The 22,251-nt window shown below is 52.0% G+C and overlaps 1 protein-coding gene across 1 annotated transcript; it reads left to right on the forward strand.

Annotated features, from left to right (window-relative positions):
• The first annotated feature begins 203 nt into the window (after positions 1–203).
• IGFBP5 (insulin like growth factor binding protein 5) lies at positions 204–20,853 on the forward strand. Its single transcript, XM_003925559.4, has 4 exons — positions 204–1,334; positions 17,444–17,676; positions 18,300–18,419; positions 19,555–20,853. Exons 1-4 carry the CDS (start codon positions 998–1,000, stop codon positions 19,684–19,686), a joined length of 822 nt encoding a protein of 273 aa, XP_003925608.1. The 5' UTR covers positions 204–997; the 3' UTR covers positions 19,687–20,853.
• Positions 20,854–22,251: the final 1,398 nt, after the last annotated feature.

Here is a 22,251-nt window from a genome sequence, read left to right on the forward strand (position 1 = left end):
TACATTCCGCGAGGAAGAGGGCGCAGTTCAGGAGCGAAGGGGAGCCCCCTTGTGTCTAGAAGGCCTCTCCCCACCCCCACCCCGTGTGAGTTTGTACTGCAAAGCTCCTTGGCATCCTTGCCTGGGTTGGGTGTTGGGTAGCTCAAATTGCATCTACAAACTGGCTGGCAGCCAGGGGCCGGCTATTTAAAAGCGCCTGCTCGCCCGGAGCCCGTAGTCTCTTTGGAAACTTCTGCAGGGGAAAAGAGCTAGGGAAGAGCTGCGAAGCAGTGTGGGCTTTTTTCTTTTTTTGCTCCTTTTGATTACCCCCTCCTCCGTTTTCACCCTTCTCCGGACTTCGCGGAGAACCTGCGAATTTCGAAGAGGAGGTGGCAAAGTGGGAGAAAAGAGGTGTTAGGGTTTGGGGTTTGGGGGGGTTTTTTATTATTATTATTTCTTGATTTCAACGTTTTCTCCCACCCTCTCGGCTGCAGCCAACGCCTCTTACCTGTTCCGCGGCGCCGCGCACCGCTGGCCGCTGAGGGTTAGAAAGAAGCGGGGTGCATTTTAGATTTTAAGCAGAAATTTTCCAAATAAATCCATTTTTCTCCCCCACCCCCAACGCCATCCCCACTGCCTCCGAGCTCATTATTTCGGTGGTTGCTTGGGGGTGAACGATTTTGTGGCATTTTTCCACCTATAATTCTGACCCGCTCAGGCTCGAGGGTTTCTCAGGCCTCAGCTCGCTGCGTGCACCTGGCGCTGCCCTGCTTCCCCCAACCTGTTGCAAGGCTTTATTAATTCTTGCAACCGGGACTTGATCGCAGGCACCCCAGTCCTCCATCTCTCTCTATATTTTTGCAAGTGTCTGCGGGGAGGGCACCTGCTCTACCTGAAAGAAATTTAAAAGCAAAAACAAAAACAAAAACAAAAAAATCTCCGGGCGCCTTCTTGGCCCCTTTATCCCTGCACTGTCGATCTCCTGCCCCACCCCGAGGTAAAGGGGGCGACTGAGAAGATGGTGCTGCTCACCGCGGTCCTCCTGCTGCTGGCCTCCTGTGCTGGGCCGGCCCAGAGCCTGGGCTCCTTAGTGCACTGCGAGCCCTGCGACGAGAAAGCCCTCTCCGTGTGCCCCCCCAGCCCCGTGGGCTGCGAGCTGGTCAAGGAGCCGGGCTGCGGCTGCTGCATGACCTGCGCCCTGGCCGAGGGGCAGTCGTGCGGCGTCTACACCGAGCGCTGCGCCCAGGGGCTGCGCTGCCTCCCCCGGCAGGACGAGGAGAAGCCGCTGCACGCCCTGCTGCACGGCCGCGGGCTTTGTCTCAACGAAAAGAGCTACCGCGAGCAAGTCAAGATCGGTGAGCGCGCTCCGTGTGCCAGTCAGTTACGCGGCGCACGGGTGGGGGGCACGGGACCCGCGGGGCCCGCGCGCTTTGCGCAGCAAGTGGCTTCGAGCTGGGTGGCAGCTCGGGAGTAGTGGGGCGAGGGGTCCCTGCACCTTGGAATTGGAGCCCTGGGGATCCTGCTACCCTGGGGAACTGTCTCGCCGAGACTCTCCCAGCTTTCGTTCTTTCTCCTTCCTCCTACCTACACCTTGCCAGCTCCCTCCTCCACCCCCAGCTCTGTCCGGATGCAGACTCTGGGCTCCTATTCGGTCACAAGGTCCAAATCCCCTGGTACCGTATTCCAGTCTGAAAGAGTGTATGTTACAATATCAACTCCCTCCTCCATCACCCCCACCCGCGCCCCGCACATGTTGTTTTCTGAACTTGGAAAAAAATATCTCTTTTGTTAAAATATTATTTTAATTGGGGCCTGGAGAGAGAGGCGTTACCCATCTTCTGAGCTAATGCCACCTTTGTCCCTCTTGGCCCCTCCACCCCCGTGACTCCAGACGCTTCTATCCCTCCACCCCCTACACACACACCAAAGACACCCCCACATCGTCGGTAGCTAATGCTTTTCGGGTGGGAGCCCTGAAGCCCCTCCCATGTGCACAGCCATTGCTTTTGATTGAAGATGATTGCCTGTGGTAGATGGTAAAATATATTTAACTGCAAAATTACTTATTTTATCACAGAAAGGGAAAAAATACTTGAGGAGCTCGGGGTGCGGGGTGGGGGTGGGGAAGAGTGGGAAGGAAGGGTTTGGTGTTCTGTGCCGGGTGATCGTTCCTAAATCTAATTCCTTTTTTCTCCCTCTTCAGTTCAGATTTTACCTAGGATGAAAGGTGGACATAGGGCTGGGCGGCAAAAGGGGTTGTGAAATTCAGACCTTTCAACTTCATCGCCTAGGCACACTCCCGGCACCACCCCCATCCCACCCCCACCTTCACCCCTACAATTCCCCCCACCGCAATCCCCCATCCGCCCTCCCCAGTCTCTTAAACCAGATCACAAGTGGGTGTGGAGCAAGTGCAGAGGGCCCTGGAAACGCCGAATGCAAAATTCAGGGGGCGGAGACAGAAAAGCCTCGCCTCCGCTAGCCCCGCCCCCGCGTTGCCCCGCCCCAAACTCTCGACTCCGGGAGTCTAGGATTGAAATGATTGACACAGTTACTTGTTCAGTCAGAACAGTTCTGCCCCCTTAGACTGAGCTCCTTTTTGGAAAGAGTTACCTGATCTTCAGTTTAAAAAAATAAAAAAGAAACTAAGTAAACTACATAGAAGTCTGGGTTCTAAGACGTCAAACTGGCTAGCAGTTCTCTCCAAAAGGGGTTAAAACTTGGCGAAACAATGTTCATTTGGCGTAGTTTAGTTACGGGGACAATCCCCTTCTCCCTCCCTGTCCCTTTCCATGACTCACGAGCACCCCGACAAGAGCTTTCCGAAGTGTAAACTTCAGTCGCAATAGTGCAGGAGAGCAGTGCGTGCGCGCTTTCCTGGAGGCGGGAGAGCTTCCCGAGTTCAGCCTCTGACCCTGCAAACTCCGCAGGATTTGAGTGGCGCAGGCGCCAGCCCCTCCAGCTTTGCCAGAGGTAGTCGGTCTCCAGGGTGCAGCCTGCAAAAAGAGGAAAAGGGGAGGACGTACAGGCCCTGGGAACCCCAGAGACCGGCTTGTGAAGTTATTTTCATTAAAATCCACTCTTCAAATACGGTCCTGCCCGCCTTCATCTTAGGGGATATGGATTTGGAAAAGCCTAGCGGAGAGGAAAACAATTAACTGATTTCCTGGCTTGGAAGCGACCGCCCTGGGTAACAATCCAGTCACACCGAAAGCACGTAAGGTGTCGCTCAGCCGCATCCTGGCTCCACTTATCATTTGCCAAGCGTGTCGTTGGTGTGATGTGGCAAGAGTGAAGGGTGTGCACGTAGGGCGCGCGCGCGCGCGATTGCTAGGCGAGCACGCAGTGCACATCTCACACACACACACACACACACACACACACACACACACGAGACACTTCAGTCCCAAGCAAGATCCCGGGTAGAATTCCCTGCCGCCCGTTCCTCAACCCCCACCATCTGAGTGCCTTTGGGCCAACCCGAAGCCGCCTCTCCTACCCGCCCTCCTCCCCAGCGCTCCTCTAGGACTCCACCCAGCCGAAGGCAGGTGCCGGGCCAGCTGCAATTGCGGGTTGGCGGCGCTCCGCCTCGGCTGATGCCGACGTCTTCCTCCCGGACAAACGGGATGGAAGTGGGCGCTCCTGGAGAGAGCCTTTTTCGCCGGAGAACCATTGGGTGGATCCCCAAAAAGTTAGAGATGGTGTAGAGACCGTTCTTAAGGAAAGGAAAATGGAGAGAGAGAGGAAGAGCGCCCTCTCGGTCCTTTAGACAAAATTCCTGCTTCCCAATCCACCTCCCACCTCCCTTCTCTCCCACCCCCAAAATCTGAGCTTGCAGAAATGAATTCTCCCCCTCCCTCCCGCAGTTGCACATACACACACACACACACACACACACACACACACACACGACATATTATATCTATTTAATGCGCATTATATATGGTATATACTACATTATATATATTTATATGTAATCAAACATGTATAACACAAAAAAGGTGCATTTCTGGAATCAGAAGTGGGGAGCAGAGGAGAGTGAGGTGGTAGGCAGTCAGAGCCTCTGGGAGGAAGAGGAGGGGGGGAGGAGAGGGTGTTTGGCTAGGCGGTTGCTGAGCAACGGAAGAGGGAGTGGGCTCGAGGAACCCAGCGCTGAGAGTGAGAATCCGGTGCTGAGAATGAGCCTGGCTCTGTATTTCATTCTGGCCTGTTCAGGAGCAGAGAGAGATATGGAAAAAGGAGATGTGTGTGAGGCTTGAGGGAGATGAAAGACAGGAGTGATTTGTTGGTCAAAGCTCAGTGAATAGGGGTGAGTGGAAGGCGTCAAGGAAGTAGTGGGTTTTGTTTCTGGCATTTTCGTGGGGAATGAGGCTTGACGAGCTGGTCCCTAGTATAGATGCCAGTGTCGGAGAGGTCTCCTCTGTGCTGGTGAGACATTCAGTTTGAGATGGAGGGAGTCTTGGATTCTGTCATTAAGAAATTAGACAATGTGGGACCAAAAAAAAAAAAAAAAAAGGCTTCTGGAAAAGAAAGCAAAAGCATTACCTAAATAAGAATGAATTCAGCCTTTGCTTCTTTGAGGGATTTGGCCTCCATCACCCTGGCTTCAACTCCAAGCCTGGTCTAAAATGCCATGTTGAAGTCAAGTTCCAGAGTTAGGTTTATTGGCCAAATTTAGGTCTGGGTTGAGCAAGATCATGGAAAACTGAAGGAGCCAAATTCCTTTCCCGCCCGCACCCCCTCCCTCTGAAACAACTCTTTGAGAGGATGGCTGTGCCCTGAGCCAACCAAAACGGGAGCTGGGAAAACGAGATGGCGCTTTCACTAGACTTTTCTTGCCATCTCCGCCACCCCCGCCACCCCACTTTTCTGCTGGGTCAGCTCAGACTGGAAGAACAAGCAAAGTTAGCCCTTGCGAGAGTTCATTTTCTTTCCATTTCTCTTTATCCCCCTTCTCACCTCTCCCTCCTATTTTCCCAGCCCTCCACCCCCCCACCCACGCCTCTCCATCCCTCCCACCCCTCTTCATACCTTGCCTCCATTCTCTAGATCCCTCCACCCCTCTCCATCGCCCCACCTCTCTCCATCCCCACTTCATCCCCCACCTTCTCCATACCCCGCTCCATCCCTCCACCCCTCTGCATTCCCCCTATCCCTCTTCTCCATCGCCTCCCCTAACCCCTCTCCTTCCCCCCCCTTCATCTCCCCCATCCCTCTTCATCTCCCCAACTCCACCAACTCTAAGGCATCCCCTGAGAGCTTGAGTTTTAAGTCAGAACAGCTGTGACTTAGTCCTGGGGCTTGGGCTGGATTTGAGCAGGCAGGTGGGCCTACAGCTGCAGAGGGAGGATCAGGCTGACCCTAGGGGCCAGAGGTCATCGTGAGGGTTACAGCAAAGGGAATAGGAGCAGGAATTCCCTGCAGAAGTCCTGGGCCCCTTAATGGAGTGAAGAAGAAGCCAGCGGGAAGGGGAGGTAATATTTGTCTAAAGTTTCTACTTTGTACCTGAGTAATGCCTATGAAACTTGAAAATAAAACTCTGGAGAAGGGATCACTACACTCCAGACCCACTACCTCCAGAAACTGGAAGAAGACCATAAAGAGCAAGTACCAACCAGGGGCCAGAGCCGAAGGGAGGAGGGCGGGAGAACACCTGGGAGACAGGCAGGTGCTTCGTGGGCTTTGTTTAGTTTCGCATTTGCTTTTTCACTACAGTTGGTCTAAAAGCTGCAATTCCCGGAGACCATCCGGTGGTTGTAATCTGGACATGTTATTCAACACAGTAAGACTGATTACACATTGATTACACATTTGCCAAAATAAATAATCAAACAAGGCAGTGTAGGCTTCCACTCCCCTCCCCCCAATACCAGCGAATCCCCTCCCTTTTTATTTCCAGTTTCATTTATTTCCATAAATTCTTTTATAATGTCATTTCTCTCTCTCTTTTTTTTTAAAAAAATATAAGTCTGGAGGAGTGACTGAACGCCTCTGTGAGGGGAGAGGTGACATTCCCACCTGGGCCGCTTTGTTGCTGGTTTAAAGCACCTTAACCAGGTTAGTCAGTGCCTGCCACTCAGCTCAGCTCAGTTCTAGTGTCTCTCCAGGAATTGTCTCGGTATTGGCCAAAGAACCTTAAAGCTGGAAGGAACCCACAGCCGTCATCACAGTCAACGCTCTAGCTTTAGGACGAGGATACTGAGGCCCTGAATGGGAAGTCATTTGCCCAAGATACGGTGGCAGCGGGGTTAGAGGCAAACACGGGGCTGGGACCCAGCTCTAAGGGGCTCCAGCGCTGCATCCAGCCATTCCTGGCTTTCTCGCTAGTCACTGGGGCTCTCGCCTGGGCGTGGGTTAACCTACCAGGAGGACTTTGGCAAACACGGCCAGATGCTATCATCCCATGACCTAAGAACCCACGACCTGAAGGCGTTCTGTTTTAGGGGCAGTAGGAAAAGGAGCGAAGCAACCCCAAAGTGGAGAGGGCCACACTCTCCTATTTTTACACTCCCTTCTGTCCCTTTATCTAAACAAGCTTGCACACAAGTCTGGCTCAGGCCCGAGGTTTGGTCAGGGAAAGGGAACCAGGAGGGTGTGAAGGAGGGGTGTTCAGCCCAGCCTTCAGGTCCATGAGCCAAACCTCATTTTCTGCATGACAGGAAGCTCTCCTGATGTGGAGAGGCAGGCAGGCCCTGGCTGCCTGTGGGCTGTGCAGTGGCCCGTGGTCTTGAAGAACACAGGACAGAAGTGGCCTGCTTCCAACAGCACGGTCCTCTCATGGTACCAGCAGAAAGCAGAGATCGAGGGAGGGTGGGGTAACTAGGGAAGTTCCGCATCAGAGGGAGAGAAGGAAAATCATAAACCACCAAAGCTGATGCGGAAGACAGCATGAGGGCCGGGCCCCTGGCTGTCATAGGCAGCTGTGTCGGAGTCTTTCAGCAGGAGAGGAGAGATGGGCTTCCAGAGAGCAGCTGGGAACCTCCAGTTGTGCTGCAGGAAATGTTGAGAGCCGTTCTAATACATCCTGGAGGCTGTGGCAGCTCCTTCTTCTGGGATGCTCAGGAAGGAGGCAGATAAGATGCGTCCCTGCTCCCAGTAAGCCAGACCTCCCAGGTGAACCCTAGAGATGTTTTCAACTCAATCAGTGATCTCGTGTTTGACCCCTCAACCTAAACCATCAGGCCCTTTAGCCTGGCCTAAAATAAAGGCCCACTGAATTTGCACTCAGAGCCAGGCCTCGGATAATCTCTGCTGATTCTCAGAGTTGTTTTATGTGGGTTCCAGTTATCCCGAACCATTGAGATGGTGCCATCACTGCTGTGACACCCCTCTGTCACCTCAGCCAGGATGATTTCTAATAGATCATTTAGAACAGCACTTCCAGCTGAAACATAATACAAGCCATGTTTGTCATTTTTAATTTTCTGGACACCACATCTTTTTTAAAAATATTTTAAAAACAGGGAAATTAATTGTAATAATGTTTTTTAACTGAATATATCCAAAACACCCTTTCCCCACATGTTCAAAATAAAACAATTATAATGAGATATTTTACATTCTTTCATATTTAGCCTTTGGAACCCAGTATGTCTTTCACACTTACACGGCTCATCTCAATTCAGACACCAAATTTTCATGGGAAATACTTGATCTGTATTTAGGTTTCATAAAACTCACTGTTGAAAAAGCAGATTCACATACCTGAGGCATTCCAAACACACTTGAAAATCTTTCCAATAACTGAGTTGAGGATCTGTTTTTAAATTTAAACTAATTAAAGTTAAATACAGTGTAAAATGTGGTTCCTCAGTTGCCAGGGCAACATGTCACATATTTAGTGTGCATCTGCACGTGGCTGGTGGCCACCAGCAAACTCCTCTCTCCTGAGAAGGGAACTGCTGTCGCCACTCTTTCCTTTTGCTCCCAAAGAGTCAAAAAAGAGGAATCTCAGCTTTCGTTGACAGACGGAACTCCTTTGTTTGGTCCCTAGTGGAGCCTGGGCACCTTCTTAGGGGCCTGAGAAGTGTAAACCCGTCTTGCTCCCTGCCGCCCCCTTCTGGTCATGCAGGATTTTGGGGAATTTAGCTGCTGACCACAATGTTCTGACCTGGCTGTGATGAGTCATGATGGAAAAGTGGCCAGGTGAAAAGCAGCCCAGCGCTTCCTCCAGAGGCTGCTCCCCACCTATCCCCCCATTACCTTCTCATTTGGGGTGTGTATGGGAAACAGACAGGGACATTTCTACTGAGCATGCTCCCCCTTCCTCAACTCCAAAAGAAGCTTGACTGGAGATTCTCACCCAGAGAGTTGTGCATAAGTGTGTATTTTCTATGTGTACAATTATCACCACCAGCTTCCCAGGGACCAAGAAATGTGAACCAGAGTCACAGCCCCAAATCCTAGTTTAGCATCAGGAAAAAAAAAAAAAAAAACAAGGAGGAGCCTCTCTTTACCTCTGGTCCCTGGCAGGTGTAAGTCAGACGTCAGCCCCTTACTCTGTGAGATGACACGTTCCCACGTGTGGCATCTACACTGTGGAGGGTGTTGGTCCCCCTTTTCTCTCTCTATCTTCAGGGAAAGAGACTGAATGTCCTTAACACAGCATGAAGGAATGGGGTTAGACAGAGGAAGTACTCCCGGGGGAGCTCTCTCAGGGGAGACGGGTCCCCGGAGCACTGTGCCAAGTCCTTCTCACCTGGTGCTGGCCAACAGACCCCCAGACACAAGGGTTGAGCCAACACTTTCTGGCAGTACTTCCTGCAGTCCAAGGAGCCTTAGATCTTATGGGCTACAAGTAGGTGTCTGTCAACCAGGCGCCACAGCAACCGAATTTTTAGTGGATGATTGGAACCAGAGAGGTGAGAGGGAACAGCGTGCTACAAAGGCAGAGACCTGTGCTGAGAGTGGATTAGCACACATCACCCTGATTCATCCTGAGAATAACCCTATCGAGAAGGGGTCATTGTCATCCTCCCCATAACTCAGGTGAGAAAACCAAATTGGAGAGAGGAATAAGAAAGCAAGGTCAAAGTAAAGCCACACCAAGGTTTGTTTATTTAGTTATTCATTTATTTATTTTTAGACACAAGGTCTCACTCTGTCACCCAGGCTGGAGTGCAGTGGCACGATCATGGCTCACTGCAGCCTCCAACTCCTGGGCTCAAGCCATCCTCCCTTCTCAGCCTCCCAATTGATAAGACTATAGGTGTATACTGCCACACACAGCTAATACTTTTTTTCATGTAGAAATGGGGTGTTGCTGTGTTGCTGAAGGTGCACCAAGGTTTACTGAGCCATAGTCAACAGCTTCATCTTCCTCCCAGAAAGGGGGACTGAAGGTTTAGAGCGGCAGAGTTAATGCACCTATTCAGTAGTGGAGCTGGGACTTGAACCCAGGTGGTCTGGTTTGTGGGGAACATTCCCATGTGAGACCCCCAAAAGGCATGAGTCTCACTATACAGTGAGTTTGATCCCAAACACAGTTTCCTACGGGAGGCAGTCGAGCTATCCGGAAAAAGGAACTTAAAGATGGATGATCAGTTTCTAATATCAACCACAGTATCGTTTGGGCCTAAAACTATGCGTTGCTGCTAGACCGAGTGACCCCCTGCCAGCAACCGGTTCCTGCTTTTAACTTTTTTATGACTCTTTAAGAATAAGTTTTAACTTTTTCTTTACTTACCTGACTGCCTTGTACCCTAGACAATGGCAAATGCCACCATACGGGATGGCTTTAATCCCTGACTCAGAGACTCCAGAATGGGGAAGTTGAGTTAAGTTGAGTCAGGAGTAGACAAAGGAGAATCCGGTTAAAAGATATTCTGATGAGCAAAACCAGAAAACCTTTTCATATCTCAGTTCTAAAACAAGATCAAACCAGAGATACCTGCAGCCAGGAGGGATAATGTCTGGATGTAAACAAGCTTTGTGATCACAGGAAATTCTGCTACTTTTTGCAACCACTGATTGTGTATCTGACTTTTCAATTGCATAGGCCATGTAAGGTATACATTTGCATTTCCACTTGCAACCATTGTATATCTGACTTCTCTATTGTATAGGCCATGTAAGGTATACATTTGCATTTCCTCTTGCTATGACGTAAACCGGAGCCAAGAAAGTGTATTTATTCCTGGCCTTTGAAAAATAAAATTTGCTGTTTGGGCACGGCCTATCAGCCCTCCAGATCCCCGCTCAAGCACACTCTCTCTTCCAGGTATTGGAACCCTCTTGCAGGTCGAGAGACCCCCGGCAGACGTGCCTACCCGTCCCGGACGGTCCCCGACACTGGTTCCTGATTCTGAATGGTTACCCACTATACTACATGGTGTCTGTATTTCTCTGGTCAGGATAGAGATGTTATATTCCCAACCTGGCCAACTTTGCTGTTGGCTTAGAGTACCTAACCATGTTCGTTCTCCTGGCCCAAAATGGGTTAGGGGAGCTCAGCTGAGTAAGCCTAGAGCCCTCATCATCCAGTCAACAGGACTCTGAGTCTGCTCAACTCCCCTCTAGGGTCTCCCTCCTGGCTTTCCTCTGATCTTACTACTGTTTTTTTGTATGAGAGCTTTCGGGGTTTGTTTTTCCCTTGAAAGTTTAGTGCTCATTTTCTCCTCAGCCCATAATTCAGGTTAAAAAGAGCCCAGATTGGCCCAGGCACAGTGGTTCACGCCTATAATCCCAGCACTCTGGGAGGCCAAGGCCGGTGGATCACTTGAGGTCAAGAGTTTGAGACCATCCTGGCCAACATGATAAAACCCCGTCTCTACTAAAAATGCAAAAATTAGCCGGGTGTGGTGGCACACACCTGTAATCCCAGCTACTCAGGAGGCTGAGGCAGGAGAATTGCTTGAACCAAGGAGGTGGAAGTTGTGATGACCCGAGATCACGCCATTGCACTCCAGCCTGGGGGAAGAAATGAGACTCCATCTCAGAAAAAAAAACAGAACATTCATGCTTGTTACTGACTATAGAGTAAAAACAATAGCTACAAAACAGTGTCTTCTGAGAGACGGAGACTGGTGCCAGGCAGATGCTGGTCAGGGATGGGAGGGGTAGGAAAAGCAATGATGCCACTTCCCTGGAAGGCACCACAGTGCCCCTCCACCCCACGCCAACCCCCCCGGACCCCCGCCACCACCACTGTGGCCTTTCTCCTGCAAATGCAGACACACAAGTACGGTAGAGTCATTTGACATCCACAGCTGGGAAACAGACTTCACGAGACTAAGACGTGTCTTACATTTGTTGAAACTGAGCAGCCAATCCCTCATGCTTCCACAAGCCTTGTGTGGTAAGAAGGAGCTGGCGGCTGCAGGTTGGCTAGTGACAAGGCAAGGGAGGAGGGAGACTGCGGAACATTCTAGCCCGGGCCTCAGTATTTTCATCCATACCGAGGCACAGACCAGTGCCCTCAGGCCAGCGCTGACCAGCAGGACTTTCTGCAATATGGAAACGTTCTAGCTCTACAGTGTCCATATGTGGCCACGGAGTCCTTGAAATATGGCTAGAGTGACTGAGGAGCTGAATTTTTCATTTTATTTAATATGTATTAATTTAAATAGCCACGTTGGCTACTGGCTACTCTATTGAGTAGTATATTAATATGTGCAGCCTTAGGCCAAAGAGAAGCCCAGTGAATCCAGGAGAACCCCTACTGTTTCCCACACCCAACATCCTCATCTGCCTGCCTCTCAGTGCCCTGCGGGGAGGGTTATCTTGCTTCAGGGCAGGGCACAGCTGAGATAACCTCCCAAGGCATCCTCTGGGCTCTAAACCCCGCCCCCGGCCCCCCGCCGCCAAGCTTATATTACAGAAATACTTCCAGACTTACTTCTCTTTGCCTCTTGGGCTGATTTACACATCTCTCCATTTAAACGTTATTTATTGAATACTATACGCTGGTGAGAGAAAGATAAATGACGAAGCTCTATCCTTAAGAAGCTGACTATTTAAATTCCACAGAGAGATCTAGAATGAAAGCCAGAAGAAATTCAGCTGCCCTTTCCCTTCCTCATAGAGAGATTCTAAGCCTCTTCATGTCATTTCCTGTCTAGAAAAGGAGATGGGAGAATCTCCCTGGGTCTGGGTTGCCTGGCAGAGCCCGACACTCTTCCTGGACCGCGAATTTCAAGGATGCCTCTGTCTCTTCGATTTTTGTAAGCTAAGGCACAATATCTGGGTCACTTAGTTTTCTCTTACCTTTGATTATTAGGTCAAGCAAGACAGAGTGCGAAACTAACACCAGCCCAGGAACAGGCTGTTAATAGTGCCGGGGCGTGACCGGGCAGTGAGGTTAGAGGGGCAGGGAGGTTAGATTTTAGGCAGCAGCAAGTCTCCACCTGGATCCATCCATTGCTATGACTAGCAAGCGAGGTAGGGTCAGAACCCTTCAGAAGAGCATGTGCCTGCCTCTGCTGGAAGAGAACAGCAGCGGCAAAAGGGCAGGTTTGGAGAAAGTGGTTGAGCTTGGGCAGGGTGCATGCATTGTGCAATTGTACAGCGTATAGTATTTCTCACCCTAAGATACCTCTGGGTCTGTAGCAGCTGGGCTTGACCCATGACACTGAGTTTGCCAGGACATACAGAATGGTGTGGTCCTCAAACACGTATTCACGTTACCGTGGGGAGGGGCAGATGTACCGTGTGTGCTTCTGTGGATGCTTCTGCTCTGGGGTGAATGGGGAACGCCTTATGAATGAAAGAGGAACTGAGGTGGCCACCAAAATGTGGCAGGGGTTAGAGGCCTTAGAGAGCCAGTGGGAAGGACTGGAGCTAGTATACAGAAGCCGGAGCAGATGTAGATCCCACCCCAAAGGTAAATGCTGTACCCAGGTAACATGATAATCCTCCCCTTCCTTAGTCATTGAATAAGATTACGAAGCTAAACGTCCTGCCTGCATAGATCCCAGCAGGAGAAATGGATGCTGAGCAACCCACCTTTCCCATCCTCTGCAGAACCCTCTCAGAATGCCATTTAGTGGGCAGGGAGGGCTGGAATATGTCTCCTTGAATCATTTTCCAGTTGCAGGGTACAGAAACAGCAGAATGCGCCAGGAAGCCCTGCCCCCTCTCCCTCACCTGCCTTCGCTCTCCCACACATGGATTCCCTCCGGGCTTCGCTTGTTTGTCTCCCTGACCCTTTAAATACATGCTGCAGACACACGGAGGGGAGGGATTTGAGTGATTATTACAGAGTAGGAGAGGAAGGCACCCAGATTCCAGATTTTTTTCTCTTTGAGGCAGGGTTTTGCTCTGTCACCCAGGCTAGAGTGCAGTGGAGCTATCAGAGTGGAGCAATCATGGTTCACCTCAGCCTCAACCTCTAACCTCCCAGGCTCAAGCAATCCTCCCGTCTCAGCCTCCTGCTGAGTTGCTAGGACCACAGGCACACGCCTCTACGCCCAGCTAATTTTTGTATGTTTTGTAGAGATAGGGTTTCACCATGTTGCCCAGGCTGGTCTCGAACTCCTGGGCTCAGACAATCCTCTCACCTTAGCCTCCCAAAATGCTGGGATTAAAGATATGAGCCACCACGCCAAATTCCAAATTTTAAAAACTCTTCCCAGTCCCTAGAAGTGAGCCCATGCTGCGTGGGCATCGGTCTCCCGCGCCCTCTGCTGGCCACAGGGAGATATTGACCTGTTTCTCCAACGGGTTCCGGGGGAGCTGACTGTCGAGTCCTTTCGCTGTCGGCGTGCAGATCAGTCTCCACCAGGAAGTCCTCCCGGTGTCCTCCCTAAATCCCCTCTGCAACCTCAGTTCGTTTCTCTCGATGAAATAGCTCAAGAGTAGCCAGTCTGCTTGTTCCTTGTTTTGTCTAACTTAAACCCTTCCAAAGTTGAAAGCCTATTTATGACTTGGCCACGGAGCAGCTGAGCGGGGCTAGCTGCTTCTGGCACTCAGCCCCAGTCTTACTTCCCAGCCCTTTCATCCACGTGGTTCTGCCCTGGCTCCCCTCCAAGTTTCCACTGTCTTGCTGGAGCCTACAGGTGACCACGAGACCCTGATGGGTATCTCTGACACTGGACTCTGCTGCCGCCGAAGGAATAGGTCCCACGGGGGGTTTAAGTGGCACCAGAAACTGGGAGGCAGATCAAAACGTTAAGCCTGCTCTTCAGAAGCAGCCAGAAAGCTTGCAGGCTTGGGAAGGTGTGCCCTCAGAAGCCTCGCCTTGGGGAGGCTGGGGAAAGGAGAGAGTTTGCAGAAATGTTTTGAGTTCCTTAAATGAAGAGAGATCTCAGAATCTACATTTTCTGTTTTCCTATCATGGCTGCTTGGCCCCGGGGCAGTACTTGAACACTTTCAAAGAAGACTAAAAGAAGTCAAAATAAATTTACCCTAAGGTTTGTCCAACCATTGTCAACAGCCCCGTCCTCTTCCTGGGAAGGGGGACTCACCATTAAGGACAGCCCACAGCACTTCTTAGAAAAAGTCCTGCCGGAATGAGGTGGCTCACGCCTGTAAGCCCAGCACTTTGTGAGGCCAAGTCGGGCGGGGGGGGGGCGGATCACCTGAGGTTAGGAGTTCGAGACCAGCCTGGCCAACATGGTGAAACTCCATCTCTATTAAAAATACAAAAATTAGCTGGGCGGGGTGGCAGGTTCCTCGAATCCAGCCCCTCAGGAGGCTGAGGCAGGAGGATGGCTTGAACCCGGGAAGTAAAGGTTGTGAGTGAGCTGAGATCGCACCATTGCACTCTAGTCTGGGGGACAAGAGCCAGACTTCATCTCAAAAAAAAAAAAAAAAAAGTTCCAAAAGGTGAAGGGACTTAAGAGCTGTTGAGGGAAGGCTGTGGACCACCATGCTTGTGTCCACCAAGGCCAAAGAGAGAGAGTAGACAAATGCCAGCTGGAGAAGGGCACCCTCTGACCAAAGAGAGAGCCTCCCCCAACACGTAGCCAGAGGAGGATGGAATGGCACCCCCTTTTCAAATGTCATTAAGAGCTAGAGAGAGCACCACTGAGACAGAGATAGATACTTAGCTCTGCTTGGACACAGGGGGATGGACTAAATCACCTAAGGAAAGGATTCCAGGAACTGATACACCAGCTCCAGGGGAGGAGCCAGCTTCCCCGGCTCTCTCGCCTTGAAGAGGTGACAGTGTGCTGGCTCTCCAGGCCAGGCTGGGGCAGCCCACTGAAGGAGATGCAGCTGGTCAGCGGCCAGCCCACTCCCCCACCTCCCCTCACTTTATCCAGTTGCGATCTTGATTGGGGAAGGGGACCAGGTGTCTCCCGATCTGAATCCCCTCCAGGCTTTCAGTAGCAACCATTTCCTGCCTGCCCCTCCTCCTCCAGCAGTAGTCAACTACTTCTCGAGGATTTGAAGGCTCAGAGATGTGAGGTTGAGTGGTGCAGCTCAGTCCTTCAGTAAGACGAACCCCAAAGCCCTCCTGTGCAATGGTTAGCACTCCCTCTCCTGACTCCCTCCTCTCCAAGATCTGAGCCTCAGGGTGAGGCTTGTGTTACCAGGTAACGGAGTGCCAGCCTTTCCATTTGTGTGTAATCCCCAGGCCAGCCACACTTCTCCCTCCTGCCAATCTCACTTTCCCTACAACCAAGAAAAGTTGGTTTACCCCGCAACACGACTCAACTAATCCCATTCCACCTACCAGGGATGTCACCCTATTGATGAGAGCTTGATGGAACAGAATCAGGGTACTGGGACATCAAGACATGACTGGGAAGAGGGGGTGAAGGGCCAGAAGGGGTACCAGGATTCTTGGGTTGCATTCGGTTTGGGAAGAGCCCGCCCACCACCACCTTGCTGTTCGCTTTCTCCTCCTCATCATCTTCCTCTCCAGTCATTACCTCCTTCCTTTCCTATAAATAAATACCCACACAACTCACCACCAGGAACGCTGCAAACCCTTGGAGGCTTCTTTAGGGCAGGAATCTTCTCTGCCAAGGCCTTAAAGACTAGATGCCCATTTCATGAGACTTGACGAATCCTGAGCCGAGAGAGGAACAGAGGCTGGGATGCACCCCGCCCCCTGCCGTCCTGACCAGGTGAGGCCAGGTGTCCAAATACTTTTCCTGACTCATACCTGGAACTTGCCCAGAGCTGCAAGCTTAGGAGTGGGGTTTACACCCGCCCAGAGGCCTAAAACAGTGTCTTCTCCAAAGGCTTCTCTCTCCTTGCACCCATCCCCACTTCCCTGAATTCTGCCCCTTCTCTGTTCTGCATCCCAGAGTCTGGCTGTCACTTTCCTGGGCGTCTCAGTGATCACGGAGTGGGTGGAGAGCAGAATTTTCTTTCACCTCATGTTGGTTCTTTAAGGTCACTCAGAGCTTTATTTTCTCTTTCCAGTATTTGAGAAAAGAGGGAGGTAATGAAGACAGGGCCCCCCACCTCCACTCACCCCTGCACCTGGTCCCACCGTGGGGCATCCCGGCCACACCTTGCCCACCTGGAAACAACAATCTAACGTTCCCCCACTCTGGTTCCTCTGAGGCTGGGTGAGGTCAAGGGGCTGAGAAGAGAAAGGGGACCCAGGGATGGATGCCTGTGAGATAAGAATTTAGAGGAAATCTGTGCTCCAAGAGAAGACCAGACGGGTGGAATTCAGGATCAACAAACACACGAACAAAGTCTTACTTCTCTAAAGGTCAAAAGCCAGCTAAGTATAGACTGTCGCCAAGCCACTCCTATATATAACTTCCCCCGTCCCAGCCAGCTGTCAGCCTCTCTCAGGCCGGAGCCGAGGAACGTGCCAGCCTCCCGGGCCCCCGAGCCCCGCGCCAGTTCTGAGCCAGAGCGGGAGCGAGGCCTCCGCCTTCTGCTTGGCCCCACGCCAGTCCCCTCCAGGCCCACACTTCTGGCTCTCCTCTCCCCTCCTCCTGGTCTTTATGAAGGTTCCCACCACCCTGCTGCTCCAGACCCCAGGACCCCCTCCTCCCAAGTTCCCCAGGTGCAAAGAGACCTCAACGTCCAGCAGCTCTGAAAGCACAAAGGTCTCACTAACGAGACAGACTTGGCCCTTCTCATCCACGCCCCGGCTGTGTCATCTTCCTCCGTGGGCCCAGATCCCCACGTTCTGACTCCTCAGCCCCACCTCCAGCCACGTCCCGTCTTTGGCCATCCCCCAGCAAGCACACCCCTCGCGACCACCATCATCCTTGCCGGGACCACCTCCCTTGCCCTTGGGCCTTCCTGCTCCCAGAAAGCCAGCTCTGTCCTCACCCGCCCATCCATCATCCCTCCATTCTCCTTCTCCGTGAGGTCTTCCTGCCTGCACTCTCTGTTCAACTCCGGGCATGCCAGAAACTTCCCGCCACTTAAATAACATTCCTTCTGCTTCCTGGTTCTTATCCCCTGCTTTCAGAGTGTCCTCCGGGAGGGCAGAGATACATCCGTTTCAGCCTTTATTGCTCCCCTCACCCCACACTGCCCAGCGCTGGGCTCTGGCCGTGTGCACCTTGGCCCACAGAAGCTGACCCTCTGGCTCCTTCCCCTGCAGAGAGAGACTCCCGTGAGCACGAGGAGCCCACCACCACCACCGAGCTGGCCGAGGAGACCTACTCCCCCAAGATCTTCCGGCCCAAGCAAACCCGCATCTCCGAGCTGAAGGCCGAAGCGGTGAAGAAGGACCGCAGAAAGAAGCTGACCCAGTCCAAGTTGGTGGGCGGAGCCGAGAACACTGCCCACTCCCGGGTCGTCGCTGCCCCTGAGATGAGACAGGAATCTGAGCAGGTGCATCTCGGGGATTCCCTCATTCCCTCCCCGGCTTTTGACCTTTTCCTGCATCTAAATTGAACCTTCCTGGCAGCAGGAGGCGCTAGGCTAGATGTGGCAGAGGACCAACACAGCCAACCATGGTGGCTCACCTTAGGACCTGGGAGGAGTTTCCAGAGCTTACACTGGTCCTCGAGGAGGGCTCCTGCGAGGAAGCAGGAATAGGGGCGGTGCTCGTTTGAGGAGAGTGGGTGCCAGCCCAGCGGCCACCCGTCAGGCGCCTGGGCCCTGCAGCTGTGTCCAGTCCAAGGCAGAGGCTGAATATTCTCCTAGAGCATCTAGAGACGGGCACCTCTGGACGTCGTTACTCGGCAGAAGAGAAAAGCTGCTGGGAGTGGGGTGGCCTGGAACACAAAAGAGAGAGTCTGGCTCCGTACCTGGCCAAAGGCAGGCTTTGTGTGACCCCAAAACATGTGACAGGTGACAGGGAGGAAAGGTCCTGGGTAGCAGATGACTAGGACCAAGGGTGGTGATTTTCCCCCCGAGGCCCTTTGGCACCCCCACCCCCTGGGCCACTCTCGAATGCAGCTGGGTGGTTTCCCCTTGGTCTCGCCACGCCTCTCACCCCGCTGTGCACACAGGGCCCCTGCCGCAGACACATGGAGGCTGCCCTGCAGGAACTTAAAGCCACTCCACGCATGGTGCCCCGAGCCGTGTACCTGCCCAATTGTGACCGAAAAGGATTCTACAAGAGAAAGCAGGTACGTCCCCCACCCTGAGCGCCCAGGCTCAAACTGCTCTGAAAATGGCACCTGCCAGGGAAACTCCGCCTTGAGCAAGTGCCTGAGATTTCCACTGTTAAACACTTCGCGTCTCCCTGGCCTCAGATACCCATTCATATACCACCATTCCCTCATTCCCTCCTATGCTGTAATCCGCTATGCTTTCCACAGATCACCTTAGCTACATGAATTCATTGCAAGAGGAAACTGGGACACCTCTCACAGCACAGATCATTGGTGCACTGCACTCAGGACTTGAAACCATATTTTCTCTGTGTACCACCTGAAGTCAATTCATGTCCCTGCACAGCCAGGCTCCCCTTTGGACAATGTTCTCAGATTTCCGAGGGCATCTGATCCCTGGAGGGCATGGCTGATGGCTGAGCCCCACCCCTGCAGTTCTGAAGGGTAGGCCTGGGTGGCCTCTGGGGTGGACAGGTGACTCTGGTGCTGCCTTAAGGGCTCCAATAATCTAAATGTAAGAGCCAGGACACACTGGGGCAAATCTTGGCTCTGCCACTTACTAGCTGTGTCTCCTTACTGGTCATGTAATATCTCTGTGCCTCCAGACCCTCGTGTAAAATGGAGGATGAGGAGTGATTGATCTTTGTAAAGCACTTAGAATAGTACCTACTGCAAGCCACGTGCCGCGTGGTGTCTGGTACATGATAACTCTGCACAAGTGATACCTCCTGTTATCATTATTGCCATCATCATTATTATTGGATCATAACTCTATTGAAAATCCCTGCAGAGTTTCAGGTTGGAAGAACTCGCATGGATGGCATTTAAAAAAGGACTGTAAGCCAGGCACAGTGGCTCATGCCTGTAATCCTAGCTACTCCAGAGGCTTAGGTGGGAAGATCACTTGAGCCCAGGAGTTCTAGACCTAACCTGGGCGACATAACAAGATCCCATCTCTGAAACCTACATTCACATTTTTCCCTGGGTCTTTCCAGGAAATGGGGACACCCCAGAAACTCAAGGGTCCGGTCTAGCACCCTCAACTCTCTGGGGATGAGAGTCTTGTCTTGGGTTGGAGAAGAGGCAGGAGAGGGAGGAGCAAAGCCCGGGGTGTGGCCATCCTCACCTCCTGTTGTTCTACTCACCCCAGTGCAAGCCTTCCCGTGGCCGCAAGCGTGGCATCTGCTGGTGTGTGGACAAGTACGGGATGAAGCTGCCAGGCATGGAGTACGTGGACGGGGGCTTTCAGTGTCACGCCTTCGACAGCAGCAACGTTGAGTGATGCGTCCCCCCCCCGCCCTCCCCGCACCCCTCCCACCCCCGGCCCTGACTCCAGCCAGCGCCTCCCTCCACCCCAGGACGCCACTCATTTCATCTCATTTAAGGGAAAAGTATATATCTATCTATTTGAGGAAACTGAGGACCTCGGAATCTCTAGCAAGGGCTCAACTTTGAAAATGGCAACAACAGAGATGCAAAAAGCTAAAAAGACACCCCCCCTTTTAAAACGATTTCCTTTTTGAGGCAAGTTGAATGAACAAGAGAAGGGAAGAGAGGAAGAATGAGAGGAAGAGAAAGACAGGAAGTGTTTGTGTTGAAGAAAGAGAAAGACAAATAGCGTTAGGAAAAGGAAGACGAGCGGGTAGGCAGGAAGGAAAGAGACCAGGGAGGGCCCAACCTTCACGTCCAGCTCTGGCCTTCAGTGACACTCGAGAGGTTTCCCAGTATGGATTGGTCAGGGGGAGAAAGAAAATGACAGAACATGCCAGGGCCTCTCCCGGATCTGTCTCACCCTCCGGCCAGCAGCATGGACAGCTGGACCCCTGAACTTCCTCTCCTCTTACCCGGGCGGAGTGTTGCCGCTCCCCAAATTTATAAAAACTAAAATGCATTCCATTCCTCTGAAAGCAAAATAACTTCCTCATTGAGTGATATTAGCTAGATAGGTTTTCGGAAGCAGATCTATGAATATTAAATACATGTGTATATTTCACTCCCCAGGCAAACTTTTTTTTAGAAACCAATACATGCCCCAATATTGGAAAGACTTGTTCTTCCAGGGTGACCATGTTACACGCTGAAGCGTGCGGTTTCAGCCCTCATTTGATTCAATTCACAAGTAGTGCAGCAGCCTCTGTCGGGGAGGATAGGCTGGAAAAAAAAAAAAAAGTGGGCTTGTATTTATCTACAAGGCTCCGTATAGTCATATATAGGCATATAAATCTTTCGTTTCTCTTTATTTTTTTCTTTCTTCCTTTCTTTCAAAGGTTTGCATTAACTTTTTAAAGTAGTTCCTATAGGAGCATTGAGGAGCTTCCTCATTCTGGAAAAACTGAGAAAACCCATATTCTCCTCATACAACCCATAACAGCGTTTTTGCCTGCCTCGAGGCAGAGTTTCCCATAAGCAATAAACTCAGCTGTTTTGTGGGGCACAGTGCTGGACCTGACAGTGATTCCCCACGCGTGTTCATCTGCACCCACCAAGCCAGGCACAGGCCCGCCCTCAGTGGTGCACACGGCACGCGCCTCAGTCCCATTTCAGTCTTTCAACCCTCAGGAAGTCACAGTCTCTGGACACCACACCGCATGAGCCCAACAGTCCACTACCGGTCCCCGAATCCCGCCCCAGCCTTCTCCTTTCATCTGAACAGAAGCTGCGTTTTGGGAAGCCTCTCTCACTCTCCACGCTAGCAGAGCAGGAGAGAGACTGAAGAGATGGCAGAGGGAGAGGTAAAAAGGTTTAGATGCAGGAGAACAGTGAGGCTGGCGGTTCAGGCCAGAGTAGATGGGGGGACGAAGAGAGGGCTGCAGGGACAGGGGGCTGACTGTCCCATTCTAGCTTTGGCACAAAGCAGCAGAAAGGGGGAAAAGCCAATAGAACCTTCCTTAGCTTCCCCACCCTATATGCCTTCTGGGATTTGAGAAGAAAGAGAGGAAAAGGAGAGAATGGGTTGTAAAACAGAAATGAGCTTAATCCAGGCCATAGAGCCAGGGAAGGTCAGGAGGGTGCTAGACTTTAGAAGCCGGATAGGAACAAGAATCAGCAGAAACTGGCCATGCTTTGGAAGAGGCAAGCCCCTGTGCTCCGCTGTCCACCTTCAGCCTTCGACGAGGGATGGAGGCCCACGAGTCTCTCCCGCTCTTTCTCCATTCTGGCCTGTCCCTGCCTCCTCCCTGGGGTGGAGGATGGAAGGGAGGCTGGGGCAAGCAGGGAACGCAGGATTCAGGGATGCTGTCACTTGGCAGCCAGATTCTGAACCAAGAAAAATCCCATTCTCCAGTGACTTCCTCAACCAATGGTGGCCTTGTGACTGTCCTCTAAGGCTGAAGATATCCAGGAAAGGGGGCTTGGACGCTGGCCCGGAGACCCCTTCGTACTGTGGACACAGCTCTCTTCACTCTTTGCTAATGGCATGACACAGTGGAGGCCGCCTCCAACATGGGGCTATGAAGAGGAATAGCAAAAAAGCAAATCTGCTTCAACGGATGGAAACCCTATAGCTATAGAACTTGGGGGCTGCGTCCGATGCCCCTGGACAGGACAGTTGGCTGGGGACAGGAGAAGTGCTCAAGCTTCATGAGACAAAGGGACCCGGCAGGGCCAGCAGCATGGGACTTGACTTGCCGAGTCAGCACACCCCATCTCTCTGCACAACTGTCCCCTAAACCCAACTCACGTTTCTGTATGTCTTAGGCCAGTATCCCAAACCTCTTCCTCGCCACCCTCCTTCCCACCCATTCTTCCTTTGCCTCTTGAGCAGTCATCCAACTAGGGTCTGCCAAGCGGATACTGGGGTGCCACCCCCCTAAGAAAAGACTGAGCCAGGAACTGCAAGCTCCCGCGA

The sequence above is a fragment of the Saimiri boliviensis genome, chromosome 5 (assembly GCF_048565385.1).
Source record: "Saimiri boliviensis isolate mSaiBol1 chromosome 5, mSaiBol1.pri, whole genome shotgun sequence".
NCBI lineage: Eukaryota > Metazoa > Chordata > Mammalia > Primates > Cebidae > Saimiri > Saimiri boliviensis.